The sequence below is a fragment of the Tyto alba genome, unplaced genomic scaffold, assembly GCF_018691265.1.
Source record: "Tyto alba isolate M040663 unplaced genomic scaffold, T.alba_DEE_v4.0 Super-Scaffold_8, whole genome shotgun sequence".
Classification (NCBI taxonomy): domain Eukaryota; kingdom Metazoa; phylum Chordata; class Aves; order Strigiformes; family Tytonidae; genus Tyto; species Tyto alba.
Genome location: NW_024881329.1, coordinates 18,300,406 through 18,320,964, shown reverse-complemented (window position 1 = coordinate 18,320,964; position 20,559 = coordinate 18,300,406). Strand labels below are relative to the sequence as shown.

The window sequence follows — 20,559 nt, the reverse complement described above, 5'->3', positions numbered from 1 at the left end:
GATAACAGCATTCTGCATTTTAGAGAGGGATAAGAGAGCAACTAATGTGGCTGAAGAATCCCCAAAAGAAGTAGGTTGTCATTTCTACTCCCATTTTTCCAAGAACAATTTATACACTGGGATACGATACAGACCTGCAGATGATATTATCTTTATGGGTTTATATGCTGCATTTATTACTATTGTGTGGCAACTACAGCATGGGAAAAACTGTTCTGGAGGCTATAAAAGTGAAAGCTTAAAAATGCTTTTGGTTTCTTTCACTTAATTGGAATGACTAAGAAAAATGTTTGGAGTAAAGTTTCAGGAAAGAAAATTTTCTGAAGTGAAAAACTAATTCTGAAGAGTCAGTTAAGATGATGATACAGGTGTAAACATGAAGTGACGGGGACCTAAACACAGAGTGTTTCCCCAGGCAACACTAAAATGCATATATCCATATAGGAGAGCTGAAAATTCTGTGATTTTTGCCTCCTGCAGAGACTGCAGGGCAGGATTTACTCAGAGATGAATCTTTCTTTACATGTAAGCCTTTTATATTGATCCCTTTTCGCATATATCTTCTGCTTCTGCTGCTCTTTGTTTTAAGTCAAAGCCCTGGGTTTTTATTTAGCTTCGGATGAGGATGGCCGTGCTATAACAATGACTGTTAGCAGAATTTCATTATTGCAGATACAATGCAGAAAAATCTCTGCTCATAAGTGAAATAGGAGGAAAAGTTACCTGAATATAGATGGACTAATGTTTTGGAGTATTGCATCTGAACCCTCCTTCCTGCATATGAAATTTCTACATGTGATCCCATGTTGGTTCTATTTAAGTGGGCAGGAGTCTTGCATTGACTTAGATGCTCCTGTGATTCAGATTCCAGCACCGTTCTGAGTCTAGATGAGTTATTCATGGCACGCTACTGCTGTTCAGGAATAATAACTTCACCGTATTTCACTGTACAGGGTTGGTTTGATGCTTGATACAATTTAAAATAGCCACTTTTACTACTTTGGTGGCTAAGGATGAGAATAAAGCACATTCATTCTCATTTTCTCCTTTCTGACATCTCTTCAGAGATGCTTCTTTGGGGCAGGTCTGGAGAAAGACAAACAAGGCTGTGGAGATGCTGCCAGGACGGGGCTAAAATCCTGAAGGTTACAGGTTGAGTAGATGAAGCTTGTGAACAGATGCACCCTCGTATTTGGTTTGGAGACTGCTGCAAACCTAAATTGACCGAAGCAAGAAATAGTGCAAACATGACTGTCTACCTTGTGCTCTGCTGGATGCATGAAGAGGACTAATTGGTGAGTGTAGTAATGAGAATACTGGCTTAAAAGTTTCTACTGCTTTTTAAGGCTCCAACTTTCCTCTGGGTTTCATTAAAATGCACAATATTTTTGAGTCACTAGCTAGCCCAACAGCGTCTTCAGGGTGAAACACAATAGTTTTTTCCTCATTTAGGTGCTTCCCAAAAGAGGCCGTTATTCTCATGAGCGCTGGGTGCCACATTCAAGCCCACAGTGCTGTAGTTCATTTCATGCTCAGACTTGTATTTCCAGAGATGCTAATGTCTTCCAGAGAGCTTAAGAACCCATCATCAGCAGCTGTCATGTTACTAAATGGTCAAGGCATGGATGAGAACACACTCAACACAGTATAATCACTTAACTTGCGTCCAAAACAAATGAAGGTAGAGTCTGCAGCACTGCACCAGGAAAAGATTAAAGTGATTAAAATGACAGCCACATCTTGAAATCTAATCACTTTTAAATTCTGATGTGTTTCTTCCTTCCCGTTCCCAGTCATTTTAATGTTGTAGTCTGCTGTAAATTAAGGCTTATTCTCTGTTCCGTGTACTATAAGACAAACCGATGCTTGACTGGCAAATGCTGGGGCTGTAGCTGGGACATACCAGAAACCAGATAGTGGCAGCTACTGCTAGAAAGCTGCAGTTTGCACACAGAAAAAATGACTACTTAAACTATTACAGAAGGCAAAATACAAGAGCTGTTGCTGTCAGACACAATGTAAATCCTGCTTTTGTACTTATGAGCATGCTCTACCCCATAGAAAGCTGGAGGTGGTTTCCTTCTTTTCACTTAGAAGAAGGACTTTCATTCCATTCCTCTCTCTGAAAGCAAGATCAATATAACTATTCTTATGAAATTTCCCTTCTCTGACTATATAGCAACCAGTCTTTATAGTAAGAAAGTGTTTTAACTTTGTTAATATATATTTATACAGGTTCACATTATACACTGTAATGTAATGAGGTAGTGGAATTTTACTGGAGGCTTTGTCATTGTTCATGTGTAAGTATAACAAACTAAAGGACAGCCTGGCCCTGGCAAGAAGGAGTTTGCTTCTTGGAAGCTTAGAGATGTCCATGAAGGATAAACAGTATCCCTGAACAACCAAGATAATGCCAGAATCGTGTTGTACCCGAACATTTGAAGGGTGTATGGACCCTGTGTAAAACCACATTCGGAGTGCACCAATTTGGCTGGAACACCTCACACACACACATCAACTATCGACTCTTGGATTTCTCTGTGTTGAGTCCTGGCCTCTCCTTGGTCGGCGCGGGCATGGGCCAGCGGTGAATTTTCACGACACTAATACCCTAACTAGCTTTGAAGACCTCCACTGAAGGGACTTCCTTCTCTCTGCAGGAAATTTAACACAGGGCTTCGCTTTTTCCTAATGTTCATCTTCTTTGCCGAAATTCAAGTCCATTGCTATCAGAGTCCCATTCAGGCCGAAGACATTTTGGTTCTTTTTGTGGGGCCACCTTTCAGCCCTGGAAGAATTCTCTACCAGGTTGGGAAAGTACCACCAGCTCATTCAGCCTTTGTTCGATCATTCTGCTCTCTTCCACTGGATAATCACTTTTATCTCATTTTTCAACTGTCTTTGGGGAGCTGTGTGTGTGTGGGTGTGTGTCTTTTTTTTTTTTGACTCGGGTGACATTTTTTTTTTCTGGTTTTACTCGCTTGCCAACACAGCCTTTTGAACACTTTGCAGTCCGTCGTGCTTTAAAGCACCTGCAGGATTTTTCCGGGAGGAGCACGACATTTTCTCCATCACCTCGGATGGTGCTGTCACCTCCCCGGGGACACGGGGGGACACGGGGGGGGGGGGGCCGAGATCGCCGCCGGCCGGGCGCGGTCCTCCACGCCGCTGGGGGGCGCTGGCGCCGACCTGTGACGTTCCCGCCGGGGCGTGGCGGACGCTGCGGGGGCCGCGCTCAGGAGGAGGAGGAGGAGGAGGAGGCGGTGGCAGCGGTGACCGGCTGCACTTTGTAGGGCCTGGCCGCCCCCCCCGCTCCCCCGCAGGTGAGTGGGGCCGGCGGGGTTCTCTCCCGGCTGCTTTATTCCCCTTCCCGCCGCCCGCCAGGCTCTGTTGGGCCTCGGCGAAGGGCTCCGGGCCTTCCCGGGGAGGGGCGGCCGCAGCCTCGCGGGCCGTGTCTGAGGAGGGGGTGTATGTGTGTGTGGGGGGGCGGGGAGGGGAAATGTCCCCTACCTTGGACCCGCGACTGAACCGCGCTGAAAGGTGCTGCTTGCTGTGATTAAGGCCTTCAGGCCGTGGAGCCCCGCTGAGAACGGGGAAGGGGTGTGTGTGTGTGTGTGTGTGTGTGTGTGTGTGAGGGGGGGAGGGCTGTTTGCACGTCCAGCCCCAGGCTGCTGGTAGCAGTGTCCGCAGAATCGCCAGGCAGGTAACTGCACCCGCTGCTCGGATGGAAATTGCAGATTCTCTGCACCACACAAGCACCTGCGCTTCGCTGGGGACGCGGCACTGATCTCTTGTTTCTCCAGTGGTGCACTGTTAAAAAATAGTACTTCCTTTATATATTAGTTTTATGAGGAAAATGTGGTCAGCGTTATTAAGAAGTAGAATTTATAATAGACAGAAGTAATAGCTATGTAAACATACTGTTACATTAACTTTACAAAGTACTTGTGGTTTGATTAACACAGTTTCAGTATTTTTGCTCTTGTGCTTCTTTGCTGTATGTCATGTTTGTGCAGTTTTTACCCAAGAGCTTTTAAGTCATAGATGGCACAGGCTATTTGAAAATAAGTTTCTTATTCAGTAGAAGAACCAACATCTTGGCAAGCCATCACACAAGGATAAAAGCAAACATTTGCAGATGCAAGAAGAAAATAATTATATTAAAATGCTTTGATTTCAGTGTGGATGTTTAAAACACAAAATTGTTCTAGGAGAGTTTTTACATACTTGTGCTATTGTCTGCTTCTCTGCTGTAGTTTTGTGGAAGAGAGGAGGAAAGGGATTACCATTACCTTCCTGGGTAATAAGAGGAGTGAAGTTTTACCTCAATGTTTTTCACTCTCCTTTGTATTTCTGCAAGACAAATGGGAAAGGTCCTACCTTAATAACTTCATAGTGAGAACTCAAGTGAATGTTCTTTGAAGCCATTTTTTATATCAGAATGATTTTGGAATGCATGTGGGGCAAGTTAGGCAAACACGAGTAGTTCTGTGTGAGTCAGTGAACTATTTCTCTGCCACGACAGTCATTCAAATAGGTATTTGTAACGATGCAGTTCAGTATTTTACCATGTAGTTTGCTCACCCTCAAGCTGTGGGGTTTCTGTGGCTGCTTTAGTAGGAGCTGCTGCTGAAATCTGTCCTGTTCACTGTTGTGTGCTCCTGAATGCCCCTTGTGCTGGGCTCTGTGATATCTGACTCAAGGGCAGTAAGTAGGCTGGAAACTACCCAGATGAATAATACATGCTTAGTTTTTTTAGCTGGATTTGGCTGCTTCTAGTGCTGGGACAACAGAATGGACTAGTATGGAGGCAAAGCTGCCAGTGGGATTTTTTTTTTTGGTAATACTCAGTTGTGATAAGAGCCAAAACCTCATTTGTGCTTTGAGCATCAGAAGAAACTTGTTTTGTAAAATTAAGTGGGCCTGTTACTGGAAAGTGGTAATTAATTCACTGTTGAAGACTCAATTTTGGAGTTTTAGGAAGCAGGCATTCTTTATTACAGCACCGAACACAAGGGGAGAGCTCTTCCTGATGTGTGTATGTGAGAATGAAATCAACAAGCACTTATTTATACTACCTTAATCATACATATTCATTGCATTTTTATCGTATTCATAACTTTTCCGGGAACTCATTTAGCATATGTTAATGTCTCTTGCGCATGTCAGTTGGAGTCTTTGGGTGGTCCTCGGGGGTCTTCAGATGAAGGCTCATAGTCTTCTTCACTGTGTTTGCCAGTTAACCCTTACTGCTGTGCAAACTCAGTCCTATAGTCACGTACATCTTGTCCTTCAAGTCTGGCCTGGTCTGGTTTGTTGCTAATTTGCAGCTTCTTTATGTTTCTTTGCACCTGCCACTACAAGGCCAAGCCGTCTCCAATAAGTTTATTTATGAGGTCTTTATCCTACAGTTATTCCAACTATTCCTCAAAAGATCAGAATTTGTTCTGCAGCACAATTGTTAAATGGTTAAAACATCTTAAATTGATCTTAATAATTCTATTCCACAGATAAATATTTTCTAATAATCTTAGTTTGCGGGTATCAGGCCTTTGTTGTATCTTGTGGAATTTGTGAAAGGTTTGAGTATCCTGCCCATTCTTCTTCATTGAAGAAGAGATTAATGGAAATGAGTGTGTGTGGTGGATGACAGAGAATGGTTATCAACATAATAGAAAATGCACGGTGAGGTACTGACAGTGGTGAAGCAATGTGAAACCTTAAAAGTGAGGGTGATCAGTTTGAATTTACAGGGAAAGACCGTCACTGTGAAAACTTCAGAAAGAGTAGCCACAGATAAACTGGACTCTCTGGTTCTCTTATGCTTGATGCCTGATAGTGCTATATCCAGGACATACGCTGCCAAAGAAGGGCAAATGGTGGTAGTAAACTCAATTGCGTTCAGTTCAGGTATACTGCAAGAAGGGATTGAGTTGAGCAGTCCAACATTCAGGTTTCAGATTCACCGGCTTCAGTGCTTTAAATCGTTGTCTGTAACCAGAAGAAAAAGCATTATTGGTTGACTTCAGGCTGAATAAGGAAAGTCTGTTCAGTTTTGTTTCCCAGCTTGATTTGGAAAACTTGTTAATATTTAGTGTCTCTGATGTAAATAAAAATGCATTGGAAAGTAGCAGTTAAGGTATTCAGGTAAAATTGATTGCATCAGTCAGAGCTGGAAATGAGCTAAAATATTCATAAATTAGTACAAATGTGCCACTATGTTGCATTTAGTGAGTCATTTTGTCTTCTTTGTACCGAGGTAACCCTTTTATGTATCTGGAAATGAGCTTTTCACTGAGAACAGATTTGATGTTACAGCTCTGGAGGAGTTAGGAGAAGTGTTTTTACTTACAAATTCTGTTAATTCTGATCCCCAAGCCCATGGCTTGTTTGTTGATTTTAATGTTAGAAAAGATTTTCAGTGTAATCCTGTTTGGCCTTGTAGATAATGCAGGCCACAGATTGCAGTCTGTGATTCCTGGTTTTAGCTTTGAAATGATAAACAGCTTTAAAAGCAGCCTCTGCTATCATTCTGCATAGTTTTTAAGATATGTACTATGTACTAATGTTTGTTGTAAACTGTTCTCCAAATTCAGGACTGCTCTGTGTATGCATATTTCAAAAGTCTGTAATACAGATTAAAAAGGGATGTTATTTTCCTCTGGATGTTGCTAGTTGAGAGAGAAAATCAGTGAACAGGTGCAGTTTCTCTTCTCACTTCATGCTGCTATGTGGAATATCATCCAGAGGCTGAGCAAGATAGTCCGTTTTAAAGATTATATCTCCAAGCCGTAATCTGGAATTTACTCATGGATTTTTTTATAGACTTTGCTCATTTTTTCCCTCAACTTTGCCACTATTATTCAGAAAAGGTCTTAACCTTTGAGCTGCCTTGTGCCTACTTGGTCTTGAGGATTTTGCTTTTTAAAACCTTGTTATAGCCTATACTTGTGTTTATTAGGAAACTACAGCTTTCTATGATCAGAAACTGTAATTATGTGTGGTACTTTGGTGCTATTTAGAAATTTGTGGTACTTTGTGGTACTTGATGGTGAGCAAAAGAAGCAAGGAATGCCTGTTGCTCCTGGGGTGTCAGACACAGTCATTTTATATGCTGATCAGTGACCTGAAGGGTTGTAACGCTTGTGTTTTTCAGATATGCAGTAGTCGCATAGCAATTAAAGCAGTTTGATGTTCTTTAATGTTTTTAGTCTTTATGTATGATTTCATAGAAATATGCATTGATATAATCCCTACTATAGTGCAGTGACAGGCAGTGTTTAAGGTCAGGTTAAATATTAGCAAACTATATGTGGTATGTATCTGCTATTTATATGTGGGAGAGGCAACAATGCTGAGGAATACCTTATGGTATTTACTCTTTAAAGACTCCTTTGGATTATTTTTGATAGCGTTAACTGACTAGCAGTTTTTAGAAAAGGCATATTATGCGTATTTTATACATAATTTCATAATTTCTCAACAACTAGTAATGTGGTAGAGATCAGAGGTGCTGTCAGAATTGAACAAACAGATTTGTCTCAAGTATTTTACAGTGAAATATGTAGAGAGAAGTGTGAATTAATTACAGTCATCTGAGAGTCGCTGATACTTACTGTGGTATTATTTCATTTATGTTTTCATAGCCATTGCGAAACTATGTGGAAATGGGGTAGTGGAGATGATTCTCCTTCCAAAAGAGTAGTAAGTATTGAATTACTATTAAAATAATGTCTTAAGAATTCCTGACAAAGAGAATCTTTAATTGATAATATACTAATCATATGTATTATCTCTTTTGTAAAGAAGTTGCTTAACTATTTTTACCATGACTCAGTTTTAGGACTCTTAAAAGTCAGGTTGGCTTCTTGTTTCCTGTCTACTTGGTAGTTAATCTATCATGAGCAACCCAGCTGCTCGATTCCTCTTCTCTATGCTGATCTTGCTTTATGAAAAAATCTGTGGGAATTACATCATCTTTATCCCAAGTGTATTTTTGTGTATAGTATGTTGAATATCAATATTTTGTTGCCACTAGGTTCAGTAACACTACTGGTTGTTACAATGCAAATCCAGTAAATGAGGAAATTCAGTTTTGGATACCTGGGATGCTTTGATGGTTTTGCTGTGTTTCAATTGAATATTCCTAAACCAGTTCCTAAGATTTATAATTTCATGTATCTATTAAACTTGCTGAAAAAGGTCTCATATAGATACATATGGTATATGTAAGTTTTAGTATTGTCTAGTAAGATTTCCCCAAGCAAACACCAGCTGAAGACTTTTTGCAGAAGTGGTATTGTCTGCACAATTTTCTTTGTTCAAAGTGTCCTTAATGTCTGCAGGCTGCAGGCTCACAAGATGCAAGAAGCGCGTCGGTGGCAGATTTGGCTGAGCAGCTGACAAGTACTGAGCAGCTGGTAGCACAGCTAAAGGAGCTTGTCAGAGAGAAGGATGCTGAGCTTCGAACGAAAGATCTTCAGTTAAAGGTGCCGTGTGTGTATTCTTGTTAAAAAGACTGCTGAAAAAAGCCCCTTCAGTCCTGCTTATCGTGAGCAGTTTTTGTAGATACAGGCTTATAGTGAGTTAGAGCAACTCTGGGAACACAGGAAGCGCTGGTCACAGTTAGCTCTTATGGTTTCTGGACGTTACCGCTTTTTGCCAGTGTGTCTTCTGTTCCAAAATAGTAACTGGGTTTGGGTATTACACAGGCACATGTGTTCCCTGCATGAGCAGATGCACTTAATCATTGCGAGGGACAGACTGACTTTGAGAGCCAGGGATGCTTAGTCATTTTAGGCTAAACATGGGGAAAAATACCATCCAAATCATTACTGGACATACAGTGAGATGCCAGCTTACCTCAAACTGAATTTCTGTAGATAATTTTTTATTTTTCCTTCCACTATGAATGTCTGTTTGTTATAGAGTAGCATTAATAATATCATTACACATTATCCTCTGCTTTTGACTGGCCTCAGGAAAGAAAGGAGTTAGAAAGAATTTGTACCTAGTATCCTGAAGTCTTTTGAGGATTTATTATTCCTTCCTCTGTTGTTTTTTTAAACAATCACAGGGTTGGTTTGTTCCTTCAAGAGACTATATTTACACTTTTTAACAAATATTTTCTGTGGACATGAACAGCCAAGTGTTAAAATACTGAATTTTCTAAAACTCATACTCATGTCTAAACAAAATGGAATATGCTTTTATAGTATTATGAAGATGTCCTAATTGTTGCATCTAAAAAAAAAATTTAAAAAATTAACACTTCTTGTTAAAAAATCAACTCTTCTTGTTAAAAAATCAAGCCCTGAAATTGTATTGCTGTCAAAAAATGGGAAAATTTCTGACATCATAATGCTCTGGATTCTATACAATAAAAATAACCATGTGCAGAAAGTTTAAATGCGGAAAAGAGGATTGTTTTATACATGCAGACCTGTTGCATGTGACGTAGTGTCTCTTTAGGGGAAAGATTTTTTTTGGTAACCGCTTTGGATTTCTCCCTATTTTTTTAATTTAATGGAGGAATTGAAGGATGCAGGTGTTCATGTAGCTCATTTATTCCTTCATGATATTTGTAGGAGGAGAAGGAATCTGCTGATGCCAGGCTGTCCAAGTTGAAGCTGCAAAACAAAGCCAAGGTTGCATCATTAACCTCACAATTGGAAGAACTTAAGAAACAGTTATCAGAATCAGGAGGCTTAGAGGCAAAAGCAGAACAAAAAAAGGTAGGTGTCCTTACGTTTTAAATCAGAGATAATTTCTGTAAGGCTGTAGTCAGTTTTGTGTGTTGGACTCAAATACAGAACTGAAGTTCAAATTTTGAGCCGTGTCAGATTACGATCAGCGTAGACCACGTGGATGCTGTCAGTCCATCTGTGTATTTCTATGTCTGTCTTCTTTTATCTTTCCATAGAAATTTAGAAAACTGTACATTCCTTTTAAATTGTTTTAGTAAAAAAGTTCTTACTGATCTTCATCTTATTAGCAGTTCAGACTTTTAACACATGTGAATCAGGAAGGTAAGTTTTCGAGATGAAATGAAAACTAAAACTGATTTGTTACTTTAATGTCCAAGATAAAAATGGAAATATAAAAATGTCCTTGGTGAAAAAATGTGAATTAAATGTAGTAATGTCTCAGTGACCAGTGTTCTACTGTTAACAAAGATTCTTGACTCTGTAGTAGCACAGTTATGTGAGTAGACTTGTAGTTCTCAAAATAGCATATTTTGACTTCACACAGCTTCTAAAATAACATTAGTGAGGCTTTAATATTTCTAGGGCATTTGTTTTTTAAAGTTTGTTTGTTGAAGCTCCTAAGTGTCCTCAAAGACATGTGATATTTATGCTTCTGGTCTATTTTGCTAATAAAACATCTTCTTAGCAATTGCACTTTATTTATTTTGTAATGCCAAATAATATCTATAACCCAGTAGTTATACATACTGAAATTCTGACTGGAAACATTGTGCTTAGGAACAGTTTATTTTACACTTTTTCCCCCCTAATAGTCCTTTTTCTCCCTCTTGAGTTTTATGGACTACACTTGCCGGATTATATGGGTTACAATTGCTAGAGGAAGTGAATGCCCTTATTGCGTGTTTTAGTCCATTTTGCAGCAATAATTATCATTAATAATTTAAATATGAAGATTTTTACAAGTGTGATATACAAGGTGTGCTTGCTTTGTCTAGCTTCTACATGGAATATGTAATATATGAGAACTTAAACACTAACCATGAGTAAAGTCCACTTTTTCTCACCAGTATTATCTGAACAGGTAGAGGTACAGAAGCCAGATGTTACCTATTTACAGAATGCAACCCTCCCTGTTTTTGCAGGCATCAAAAGACAGTGACCAGGAAAATGCTGCAGCAAATCGTGGGAAAATATTAGTCCTGAGAAGGAGAATAGAAGAACTGGAATCCCAGATCACACAAAAAAATGAAGAGTTACAAAAAAAGGTGGTGTTTTATATAAAGTGTGTGGTTTTCCACATTTGTGGTGTAGGATTATGTTGGAATATATTTATTTAAATATTTTTATATATTTGATTATATGTTATATTACTAAACAGATATTCTGAGAGTTTTCTGTTGAGTAGACAGAGAAGTTCATGTGGTATGACCTGCCCGAGCAAACGCAGCGAGAACTCTGTCATTGTGACTTCAGTGAGCAGTGAATCCTCAGGCATGCTTTTGTAGTAGCTTGAAAATTAATGGAATAGGGTATGGAAATATGCGCTTTATGGGTTTATGCTATATTTAAATACCGTATTTCGAACAAAAATCCTGTTTTCCTTCATTTTTTCTTGTTGCAGAAATAAGTCATAACAGGAAGAAAATATAGGCAAGGGCTGATTTCTTGTTATGGTCTGTAGCTGTTCTGTGCAGCGATGTGTTTTGTGGGCATGACTGTTGACTGCAGAAAGTGGCAGGAATGTAAGTGCTGCAGCGTTTCAGAGAGAAAGTCTCAGTAAATAAAGATTACACTTAAAATGAAACCAGGATATAAACTTGATGGTAATTGTTTTCAGTACCCTAAAACAGGCAATAAGGAAATAATGCAAACTGTTCTTCTGTGTTGTAGATGGTAGAAGTATAGATTACAAGCAGTGCTGTCTTTTCATTTTCAGAGTGTTGAGCTGGAGGCCCAGCGCTGTCGTGGGGCTGAAATGGATGCCATGCTAGCAGAGAAAGAAAAGAAGTTAGCTGAAAGAGATGCTTATATCATCGATTTACAGATAGCGTGTGGATCAAGTGGTGTTGCCAATGAAATGCTTTTGCCCAATGAAGAATTGAAGGTATATTAGCAGCTCAAATATAAAATCTCCATAGAGATATCAAGGAATCAACGAATTCTGATGCATTATATGGTGGATCCTTCTCTGAAGCACAAATCCTCTGCAGTTATTCATGTGATTAAAAATTCTTTACTGATTATTTTAATTTATGTTAGTAGATAAGTATTTATTAACTTATTTTGTCAGTACCATTTATACGTACTGGTATTGACTTCAGAATCTGCTGACAGATTTCATTCACGTTAAAACGAAACGTGAATTTTGAGTTTAATGCTGCTTTAACTGACGGAAGGGCTAGGAGGTGGCTTCATGATGATTGCTTTATCTTCTTTCTGGGTTTGTTCTTCTAATTGTCCTTTGATTTGCATTGTAAAGAATCAGCTGGCTGATAAAGAGTCATCATTACAAAGCATGCAGATTCTAGTTCAGAACCTTACCAAAAAGGTTGGAGACAGTGAAGAAAAATGCAGCTTGTTCCAGGAACAGATTGAGAGTCTTAAAAATGTTCAGAACAAAGAAAGAGAGTGTTTCCAAGGAAAAGAAGCTACATATATGGAAAATGTAAGTAAATACACGGTAAAAATATTTACATTCTTTGGTGGAAGAAGTGATATCTTGACAATAGTGCTTCTGTCTCAACAGTTAAGAAATGCCATTTTTTAAAATTTTCGATGATTCTTAAGTAAAGGTCTAAATGGTGCTCAGATGAAATGGGAATAAGGAAGCAGTAGATGGTTTGTACTGGTGATAATTGAAGTTGAAAGTTTTATGCAAGAAAGGAGTTTAAGGATGTGGCTGATGTTTGGGCATGGAAGAACTGTTGTGTGACAGAGTGAAATGGGTCGTGCAGAATTCCAGTTGAGGAACCTCCAAATATATCTTTCTACTATGTCTGAATGTGCAAAAATACACACGTGCAATGGCTGGTAGGGTTTTCAGATTCTTTTAACCATTCTTGGCACAAATGGCTATTTGACAGATCACTTCCACTTGTGCTGTGTGTTATCTGGCGCACTTTGTAACATAGGAAAAAATCGTGTTTTTCTTCTGACTGTAAAATAGCTGAAGACATTTGAAACGCTTAATGGGAAACTTTTCTAGAAGTAAACAGCTGATTAAGAGGCCAAGAAAAAACAACAACTTGTTAAATAATACTTTAAAAAAACAACCAAACAAAAAACAAAAAAGCCCCAAGTGGAACTAGGGAGCATGTTATTCATTCTTGGATGTTACCAGGCAATTCCAACCGCCCTGGAAGCTAAATCTCAGTTTTTAATGTGATGTGCCTGGCTTCTCAGCATTTGAGTTCTAGTGTGTATGAAACTATTCATTTCGGTATTGATGCCTGAGTTTATTTTATCTGTAACAAAAATGCTACTTCTGATCCTGAAAGGACGGCATCTGTTCAGTAGCACACAGGGAATTAGTTCTGATACAGGAAAGACAGAAAAAGACAAACAGTTGAGGCTGTAAAAGCCATTTTGGTGAGCACAGTGTTATCTCTCAAGTATAAAACTGGGTAGGACTTCATGTGAATTTATTCAAAATAACATTAGCAAGATTCCAACAGTTACATCTGGTTCTTATAAAAATGGTAAGATAGCTAACAAAGACACGTTAGAAGTAGAATACAAGTTTGTGTGGAGGAAGCAGCTAGGTTTCAAAGCTGCCATTTTGTTTTAATTGACAGAAACTTGCTAAAAACGATCAGTGTGATCTTTTAGAAATTGGAAGTCTCAGAACAATGGCATTCAAAAAAGAAATGTTAAGATCTGTGATACTGAACAAAAATGAATGGTATCTTGCTTCCCATTTAAAGTTAATTGTGGAATTAAATTTTATGTAAGTTGAAGGTTTATCTACATGCACCACTGACATCAATAATCACAGTAAATATAGTAATCAGTCGGTGAAGTGGAAGCAAAATTGAGACTTAATATAGAATACACTATCTTGCTGTAGCTTTAGTTAGACAATTCAGTGTACTTTTACTCTATCTTTGTGGACTGATGTCATATTTAATTTCTATGTGTTTTTAGGTACGTGTGTTTCAAAATATTATCCAGGAGAAGGAAAAGGAACTGGAAGCACAAAGAGAAAAGCATGAGCAGGAGCTCTTTAAATTAGCTGCTAAATCTGATGCAAGTGCTGACCTAGAACAGGTATGTTGCTTTGGAAACTCAATAGCTTGCTTTGATTTAGTTAGACATGGGAATTTGGAACAATGTAATTGCTAACCTCTGTGGCACGGTTCAGATGTCTGCTTGGGAAAATAAAGGTGTTTTTCTTTCTCTTCTGAAAGTTGTTTATTTTTTGGTTTTGTTTATTTTTGTTGTTGTTATTCTTTGCTAGCTACTGAAGGCCTTGAAACAGAAGCTTCATGAAAAGGAAGAAGTCATGCTGGGAAGGACACAGGTGATAGATGTTTTGCAAAAAGAGCTGGATGCCAAGGATCATCAGCTGGAAGTAAGAAATAGCATATGGGCACAACTAAATTCATCGGGTCAATTACAAGTTCAGAAAGCTGTTTGGTTGTGCACAAAAGCTAGTTTTATGTAAAATATTTAGGCAATTCTCTGGGAGGCTTTGACATGTGCTAATAATGCAATCGTAGTTGTGCAAACAAGTATTAATTCCAGTTAAGAATTTAACTTAAAGGAGAGGTAAAGTCTATAAAATATAAAACTGTCAACTCTCACCCATAGTTTATCTTGATTCATTTTGGGAACTTGCCATGTAGGGAAGACTTTTTGCTGTCAAAAGATTTCGGACTGCAGTGAGCCCCAAAACTGAGGCTTTTTTTTTTTTCCTTTCCGGAGAGAGTGTTTTACTAACTGTGTGCCTGCCTTTTGCTGTATTTCTACTGATTGCAAAAGCAATGCCTAATCAAGGTTCTTTGTGTTTAAGCACCTAGCATGAACTCTGATTATAGCCTGTGAGCGCTGCTGCTTCAGTTCAACAGTGTAGAAAAAGGACATGGCAGCCACTCAGGCTTGTGGAACTCTTTGCTGAAACAGACACATTACAGCCTGGCTGGAGTGCCAGGGCCAGCATTTTAGCAATTTCCAACGAATTTTTTAACTGGCCAAGAGGGCTTCCAGAATCAGAATTTTACTAGAAATATTTTCAGCTATGTACTCAGGGAGATGTCCTGCTCAGGTAGTTAAGATCTCTGGTAGTTTAAGTCTGTTTAATTTGTCCTTCCCATTTGTTATGCCTTCTGCCTTACACAAGTTTTTGTTGCTTTTTTTCCTTTTGAGTTAGGTGCATCTTCGTCCAGTGATGCTCAGAAAGAACTGATGGTACCTAGTGCTAGTGCACTGAGGGGACAGAAATACACACCTTGAGGGCAGGGAGAAGCGTTGACTATGACAGCATGAATTTAAAGCTCTTAAACTGTAATGGGATCTCAGCTTTAAGTATTAAAATAGCAGGAAGCCTTGCTTTATTTACATAAACAGTTTTAACCATATTTTGGAAATGTTCCCTCTGCTGTTTTGCGTAGCTTCTTTGCTTGCACAATTTATATTCCTAGGTCTGTGTATCATAAAAGTAGGTTTTTGAAGAGCAGGCGTAATGTGAGTGAACTGCTCTGCTACAGTGATCTGTGATCTTTTTTGCCTCTCTACATTAGTTATTTTAATACATAAAGACACTAAAAATAGAATAAGCACTAACAGAAAACTAGTTAGCAACAAAACACTGGAAAGAATAATTAGATCAGTTTGCCAACTTTCATTTAAATGGATGTAGGTTATAACAGCTGGGTGGCATTGCAGTGAGCATTCTTAATCTTTGGGTGCACTGTTAAAGAGATCTGCTTCTGTGCTTCTGTGTTGTGTTTGGGGTTTTTTTGTGTTTTTTTTTTTTTTAAATTTTTTTTTTGTTATATTCCATAGAACCAAACATTTGGGGTTTTTTATTCCATTTTCACCTATGGGAGAGATTGCCTATAGTTTCTATCAAATAGTGATGCCATTTTGCTAAAGTCTCCACTTTTGCCTTGGAAAGTCAGCTGAGTAGCTTTTGTAGTACAGCCAGGTTTACAGACTGTAGCCCTGATTTCTGATTATAATGTACATAGTAATAGAGATACAATACTTGACAATGGTACTAAAAATACTTTGCATTAAAATGTAAAGGTGTGTTTTTTTTACAGGAGATTAATGAAAACCTGAAACGTCTTCTGTCTGAAAAAGAAAACCTCCAGTCTAAACTGGATGCTGAGAAACATGTAATGAGAGCCCAGTTAAAAGACATGATGGAGAAACATGAGCTTGAAATGACAAAAGTTAAGGAGAAATATAATGCTGAACTGCATGAAATTCAAGAGAAACATGAAACTGAGCTGCAAGAGAAAGATCAGGCTCTGTTTCAGCTTAAGAAACAAGTGGCAGAATTAAGTGCTGGTGGACAGACTAACTCAAAAGAAGTTAGAGATCTGGAGTCTATAATGAAAGAGAAGATGGAAGAGTTAGAAGGTAGCCTATCTAAACAGTTGTTATATATGAAGAGTTCCTTTGCCCCAGGCTGTTATGTATTGTATATTAATTTCATACCTGTTTCAAGTAGAACTACATGAAATTTGGTGAAAGAGTTATTGCCACACTAATTAAAAAGCGTCTGTGATCAAATACTACAATCATGAGGGTTATAGGAATGCCAGGATATTTACATGAACTATAAATTTTGCACTACATTGCTTATTGTTATGGTTTTCTTGTGTAAGTTCTAGTTGATAAAGGAAGTAAGCATAGGTCTTGTATTAATAATCTTTCTGTGGTTTTAAATAACTTTTTGCATCTTGTTTCTTAGTGCAAGTGAAATCGAAAACAGAAGCCGCCAGCAAATCTGAAGCAAAGTTTCTGAAAATGAAGGCTTGGTCTAAATCAAGAATCAAACAACTGGAGGATGAACTAAAAAATGTAGGTGTAACATTGTTTGCTATTCCATGCCTACTTTAAAACTACTGTGCTTGGAGGTTTGACTAAAAAAAAAAAAAAAAAAAAGTACAGTATGGGGTAAATATGATATTAAAATAATTTAGTCAAAATGTCTTTATGTATGAATTAATGTACAAAACGTGAATGGACATAAAATGTTGATACAGGATGAATTTTCAATAAAAAATAGTACAAAGGAGTGTTACCAGCGTTCAGGAGTAAATTCATTAGAGACTAGCTAGCTTATTGTACTTTCAAATATTAGAAAAATAGCTATTCTAAATCTTACTAAAAAATCAGAAAATTTTGCTTTGGCTTTGCTGTGTTTCTGGTGTTTTGGTGCATTTGGAAAACTCATAACTGTTTTTCTTTTAGTTTTCATCAAAGAATAATGATGTATCTGCCTTAAACAATCGTGTCTCAGAATTAGAAATTGAAAATGAAGAACTGCAGTCAAAACTGCAATCGTTATATGAAATCAGAACTCAAAATGGTAAAAAAATTCTTTTTATTTTGCAGATGATTCAAAGTAAAGACACAAATGAACTTTCTCATTTTCATTTTCAAAGTGTATAATTTTTAAAAGAGATTCTGGATTAACTCCATGTAACTTTGAACAATAGCATACAGTATTTAAATCAGAGTTACAGCTCAGCTTTTCTTTCCTTGAAATCTACATGTGCATAATTCTTGTTGCATTTAGGCTTGGGCAGAATAGGTTTAAACTTTTCCTAGTGGAAAAGGCATATTGTTAGGAGAAAAAATGAGACCAAGCATACTTGGAAAATTTATCAGAGTATATACAATAAACTTTTGAGAGCAGTGGGTTGCAAGTAAATAAAGAATTATCTTTTCCTTTGTAAGGATTTGAGAAAGGTTTTTTTGCTTAAAACCTTACATAGTTTAGAGTAGAGCTCTGTGAGAGAATTTTTTGTTTCACCTTGTGTTATTTTCTCTGACATCCTTTCTGTAAATGGAAAATGGTAGAATTTTCAGTTTACCAGTCTAAATTGTTAGCATGTTAGTTTTAAAGTACTCATCAATGTTTAATAATCAAGAAGTCAGTTTTGTGGGTGGATGGATAACACAGCCCAATAGAGGTCTTCTAACTGAAATGAGTTATCACGTGAATTTTCATTTTGAATCTTTCTTTTAAATTTTTATTGATCTTCCTATTAGCTTTGTGTCCTGATGAATCAAATTCTGTTTTTGTAGAAGAATTGCTGACTAAGTTGGAAGTCTATGAAGAGCAGCAAAGGAAGTTGCAAGCTGATCTTGACCAAGTTACAAAGAGGGCAGCTTCACAGGTTAACTTTAAAATCGATTTGTATGAGTTATAGATTAACTCCCAACAGTGCTGATTTGACTTTGAAAAGTGTGTTAGCTGGATTTTGGGGCTGAAAATGAATTGAGTGCTACATGGAATTGTCAGTATCAGTAGCTGTTCAGTTGGGTAACAAGCTGACAGGTTTTGAATTACTTAAAAAGTTTGATTTCTACTTACTTTGCCATGTACCTTAAGCTACATTTTCCCAAGCTGTTTACTATATTTAGTTATGTTTTAACAGCAGTCATTTCAGTGTGGCTGTTACTTTGTATACAATATGAATAGCTTTCAGAAGGAAGGAGTAGCTGTTACCTTGACAAATGTACAGGTCTGAATAAGAAAATGAGAAGACTCAGAAAATACTGTTAATGGGCTTTAGATGGATTAACAGTATACATTAATCATGGTAACTTTGTACACGCCTAGCAGCACAGCCAGTTTGAAACAGTCAGTTAATTATATTTTGCAAAAAAAGAATCGTTTTTTTCCAAATTTTGTGGAGAAGTTGTTTGTTTTCTTTTTTTTTTTTGTAAAGTCTTAAAATGGTTTTTATTTTGATGGAAAGGCAGAAACATTTTTATTATTTTCATGGGAAAAAGATTTGTTATCCCACACAAAGGCAGCTGACTTGTTTTACTTTGAAAGATTGCTACAATGAAAATATGCAGCAAAAATATTTTTATTAAAAAATGCCATTTTTGTTTAAAAATATTTCAGAATAAAAGTGCAACTGACAGTAACATTTTTGATATTTTATGAAGTGATGCGGCTTGTCTTTTAAATAATCAACAATGGGAATTATAATCACTTTGATAGATTTTTATGTATGAAAATTGGTGAATTATAATGGATTGTTTTCTCTGTGAATGGGTTGCCAGCTTCAAAGGTTATTTACATTTGCAGTGGGATTTCTAAACACGTTTTCATGCACAATTTCTTTTGTTAGGCCAGTGAATCAGGTAGTGTGGATGAATTGCAGAGTCAGCTCTTGGAATGGCAAGAAAATATACCAGAGTCAGAAGAGTCCCGCGATCAAGTCAGAGAAGAGAAATCTGCTATGGCCTTGAGAATGGCTCAGATTGAGGAAGAGAGAGAAGGTGAATTGTTTTGTTTACGATAAAATTATCATACTTACACATGAGAGAGATACATAAAAATACATATATGTGTGTGTGCGCTTGCTGTACTTCTGAATGAATTGATAGCATGCCACCGTGACTGTTTTCTGTAGTCATAAGATTTGTGTAGTTAGTGAAATTTGTTAGTGAAATTGTAGAAATTTGCAATTTCTACTTTTCCCTATTTCCTTGAATCTGTTTTTCATATATTCATCTTTTTTTGCATAACTTTTATGAGTAGATGTGCTTGTTTTACTTGCCATCTGAGTTGCTGCTCTGTAAGGCTGCTTGAACTCACTTTGAAAGCTTTTTGTCTGCATATGAATGATCGGTGATAAAAAGTTCACCATTCAAATATTAAAGCTGTCTGTCTAAAAGAACTCGTGAAGGTGTGGGAAAGTGTAGTGTTGGTTTGAATTTGATGAATTAAGGTGGTACTTTAGTAAAATATACCTGAGACGGAGTTTCTCTTTAAATATAATTGAGAGACCTTTCTTAGAATATTTAGTAGTCTGTTAGTAAGTGTCGCTTGTATAGGTCAGCAGAATAACGTTAACTGGCAATGGTTTAGAGCTAGTTAAAACTATTAAATTACCTACAGAAAGTAACATTTCAAGTAACCTCAGGTTTTATATTTTTCTAAATATTAGTAAAACAGATGATGAGAAAGTAAAGCAGCTTCTATTAAAACTTACAAAAGTCTCGTTAAATTTCAGTTTTACTGCTTTTTTCCAGGCCATCTAGTACAGTATTATAACTTTTGTCCTGTTAGTTAACTGTATGGGATTAATGGCAAATTTTAATGTGCACAACCTACTATCATAATTAATCCAGTTAGTTAATTGGAGCCTTCTCTTTTTAATCTGCAATTGAATTATTTTTCATTTACATGATCAGTTTAGAAATTCACTATGTAGGCATAGAAATGTTTTAAGGATCATGTCTCTTTGAGCAATTTACACATGTAATGCTTTGGAATTGAAAGAGAATAATATTCCCTTCATTAAAACTACCTGTTATCTCATCTGTGGTAACTACAGATCCACATGCAATATTAATAACAGTTGTAAAATTTCATCTGCGTCAGTCCGTGTTTAATTTTGCATTTTTTCCCCTTGGGATAAGCATGACCTTTCTGTTTCTTTTTTCCTGCCGTTACACCTGATGAGCACTCAGCGTCCCTTCCCCCTCCACTCCTACCCTACACTGCGATTTGGTCAGCCAGTGAGAACATAGTTTCCCATCAGTTTTGTGCATGCAGGTTCCTGCAGCAATGGCAACTTGTAATATACTGTTGCTGATTTCTTCTGTTGATTCTTCTCTTGAGGAAATTGCCAGCAGTACCTTATAAGATTTG

The 20,559-nt window shown here is 37.5% G+C and overlaps 1 protein-coding gene across 4 annotated transcripts in view; it reads left to right on the top strand.

Moving 5' to 3' along the window:
* Positions 1-3,208: 3,208 nt before the first annotated feature.
* The window catches only part of LOC104364344 (golgin subfamily B member 1-like), a 45,939-nt gene continuing 28,588 nt past the window's right edge, over positions 3,209-20,559 (top strand). For all 4 annotated transcript variants that reach the window (XM_042784935.1, XM_042784934.1, XM_042784936.1 and 1 more), the window contains exons 1-14: positions 3,209-3,326; positions 7,650-7,707; positions 8,349-8,492; positions 9,591-9,737; positions 10,853-10,975; positions 11,647-11,814; positions 12,190-12,375; positions 13,854-13,976; positions 14,167-14,280; positions 15,974-16,295; positions 16,630-16,739; positions 17,133-17,250; positions 17,973-18,064; positions 19,031-19,181. In XM_042784935.1, the coding sequence (XP_042640869.1) occupies positions 7,663-7,707; positions 8,349-8,492; positions 9,591-9,737; positions 10,853-10,975; positions 11,647-11,814; positions 12,190-12,375; positions 13,854-13,976; positions 14,167-14,280; positions 15,974-16,295; positions 16,630-16,739; positions 17,133-17,250; positions 17,973-18,064; positions 19,031-19,181 (1,843 nt within the window). In that variant the 5' untranslated portion in view covers positions 3,209-3,326; positions 7,650-7,662. The remainder of the gene's footprint in view (positions 3,327-7,649; positions 7,708-8,348; positions 8,493-9,590; positions 9,738-10,852; positions 10,976-11,646; positions 11,815-12,189; positions 12,376-13,853; positions 13,977-14,166; positions 14,281-15,973; positions 16,296-16,629; positions 16,740-17,132; positions 17,251-17,972; positions 18,065-19,030; positions 19,182-20,559) is intronic.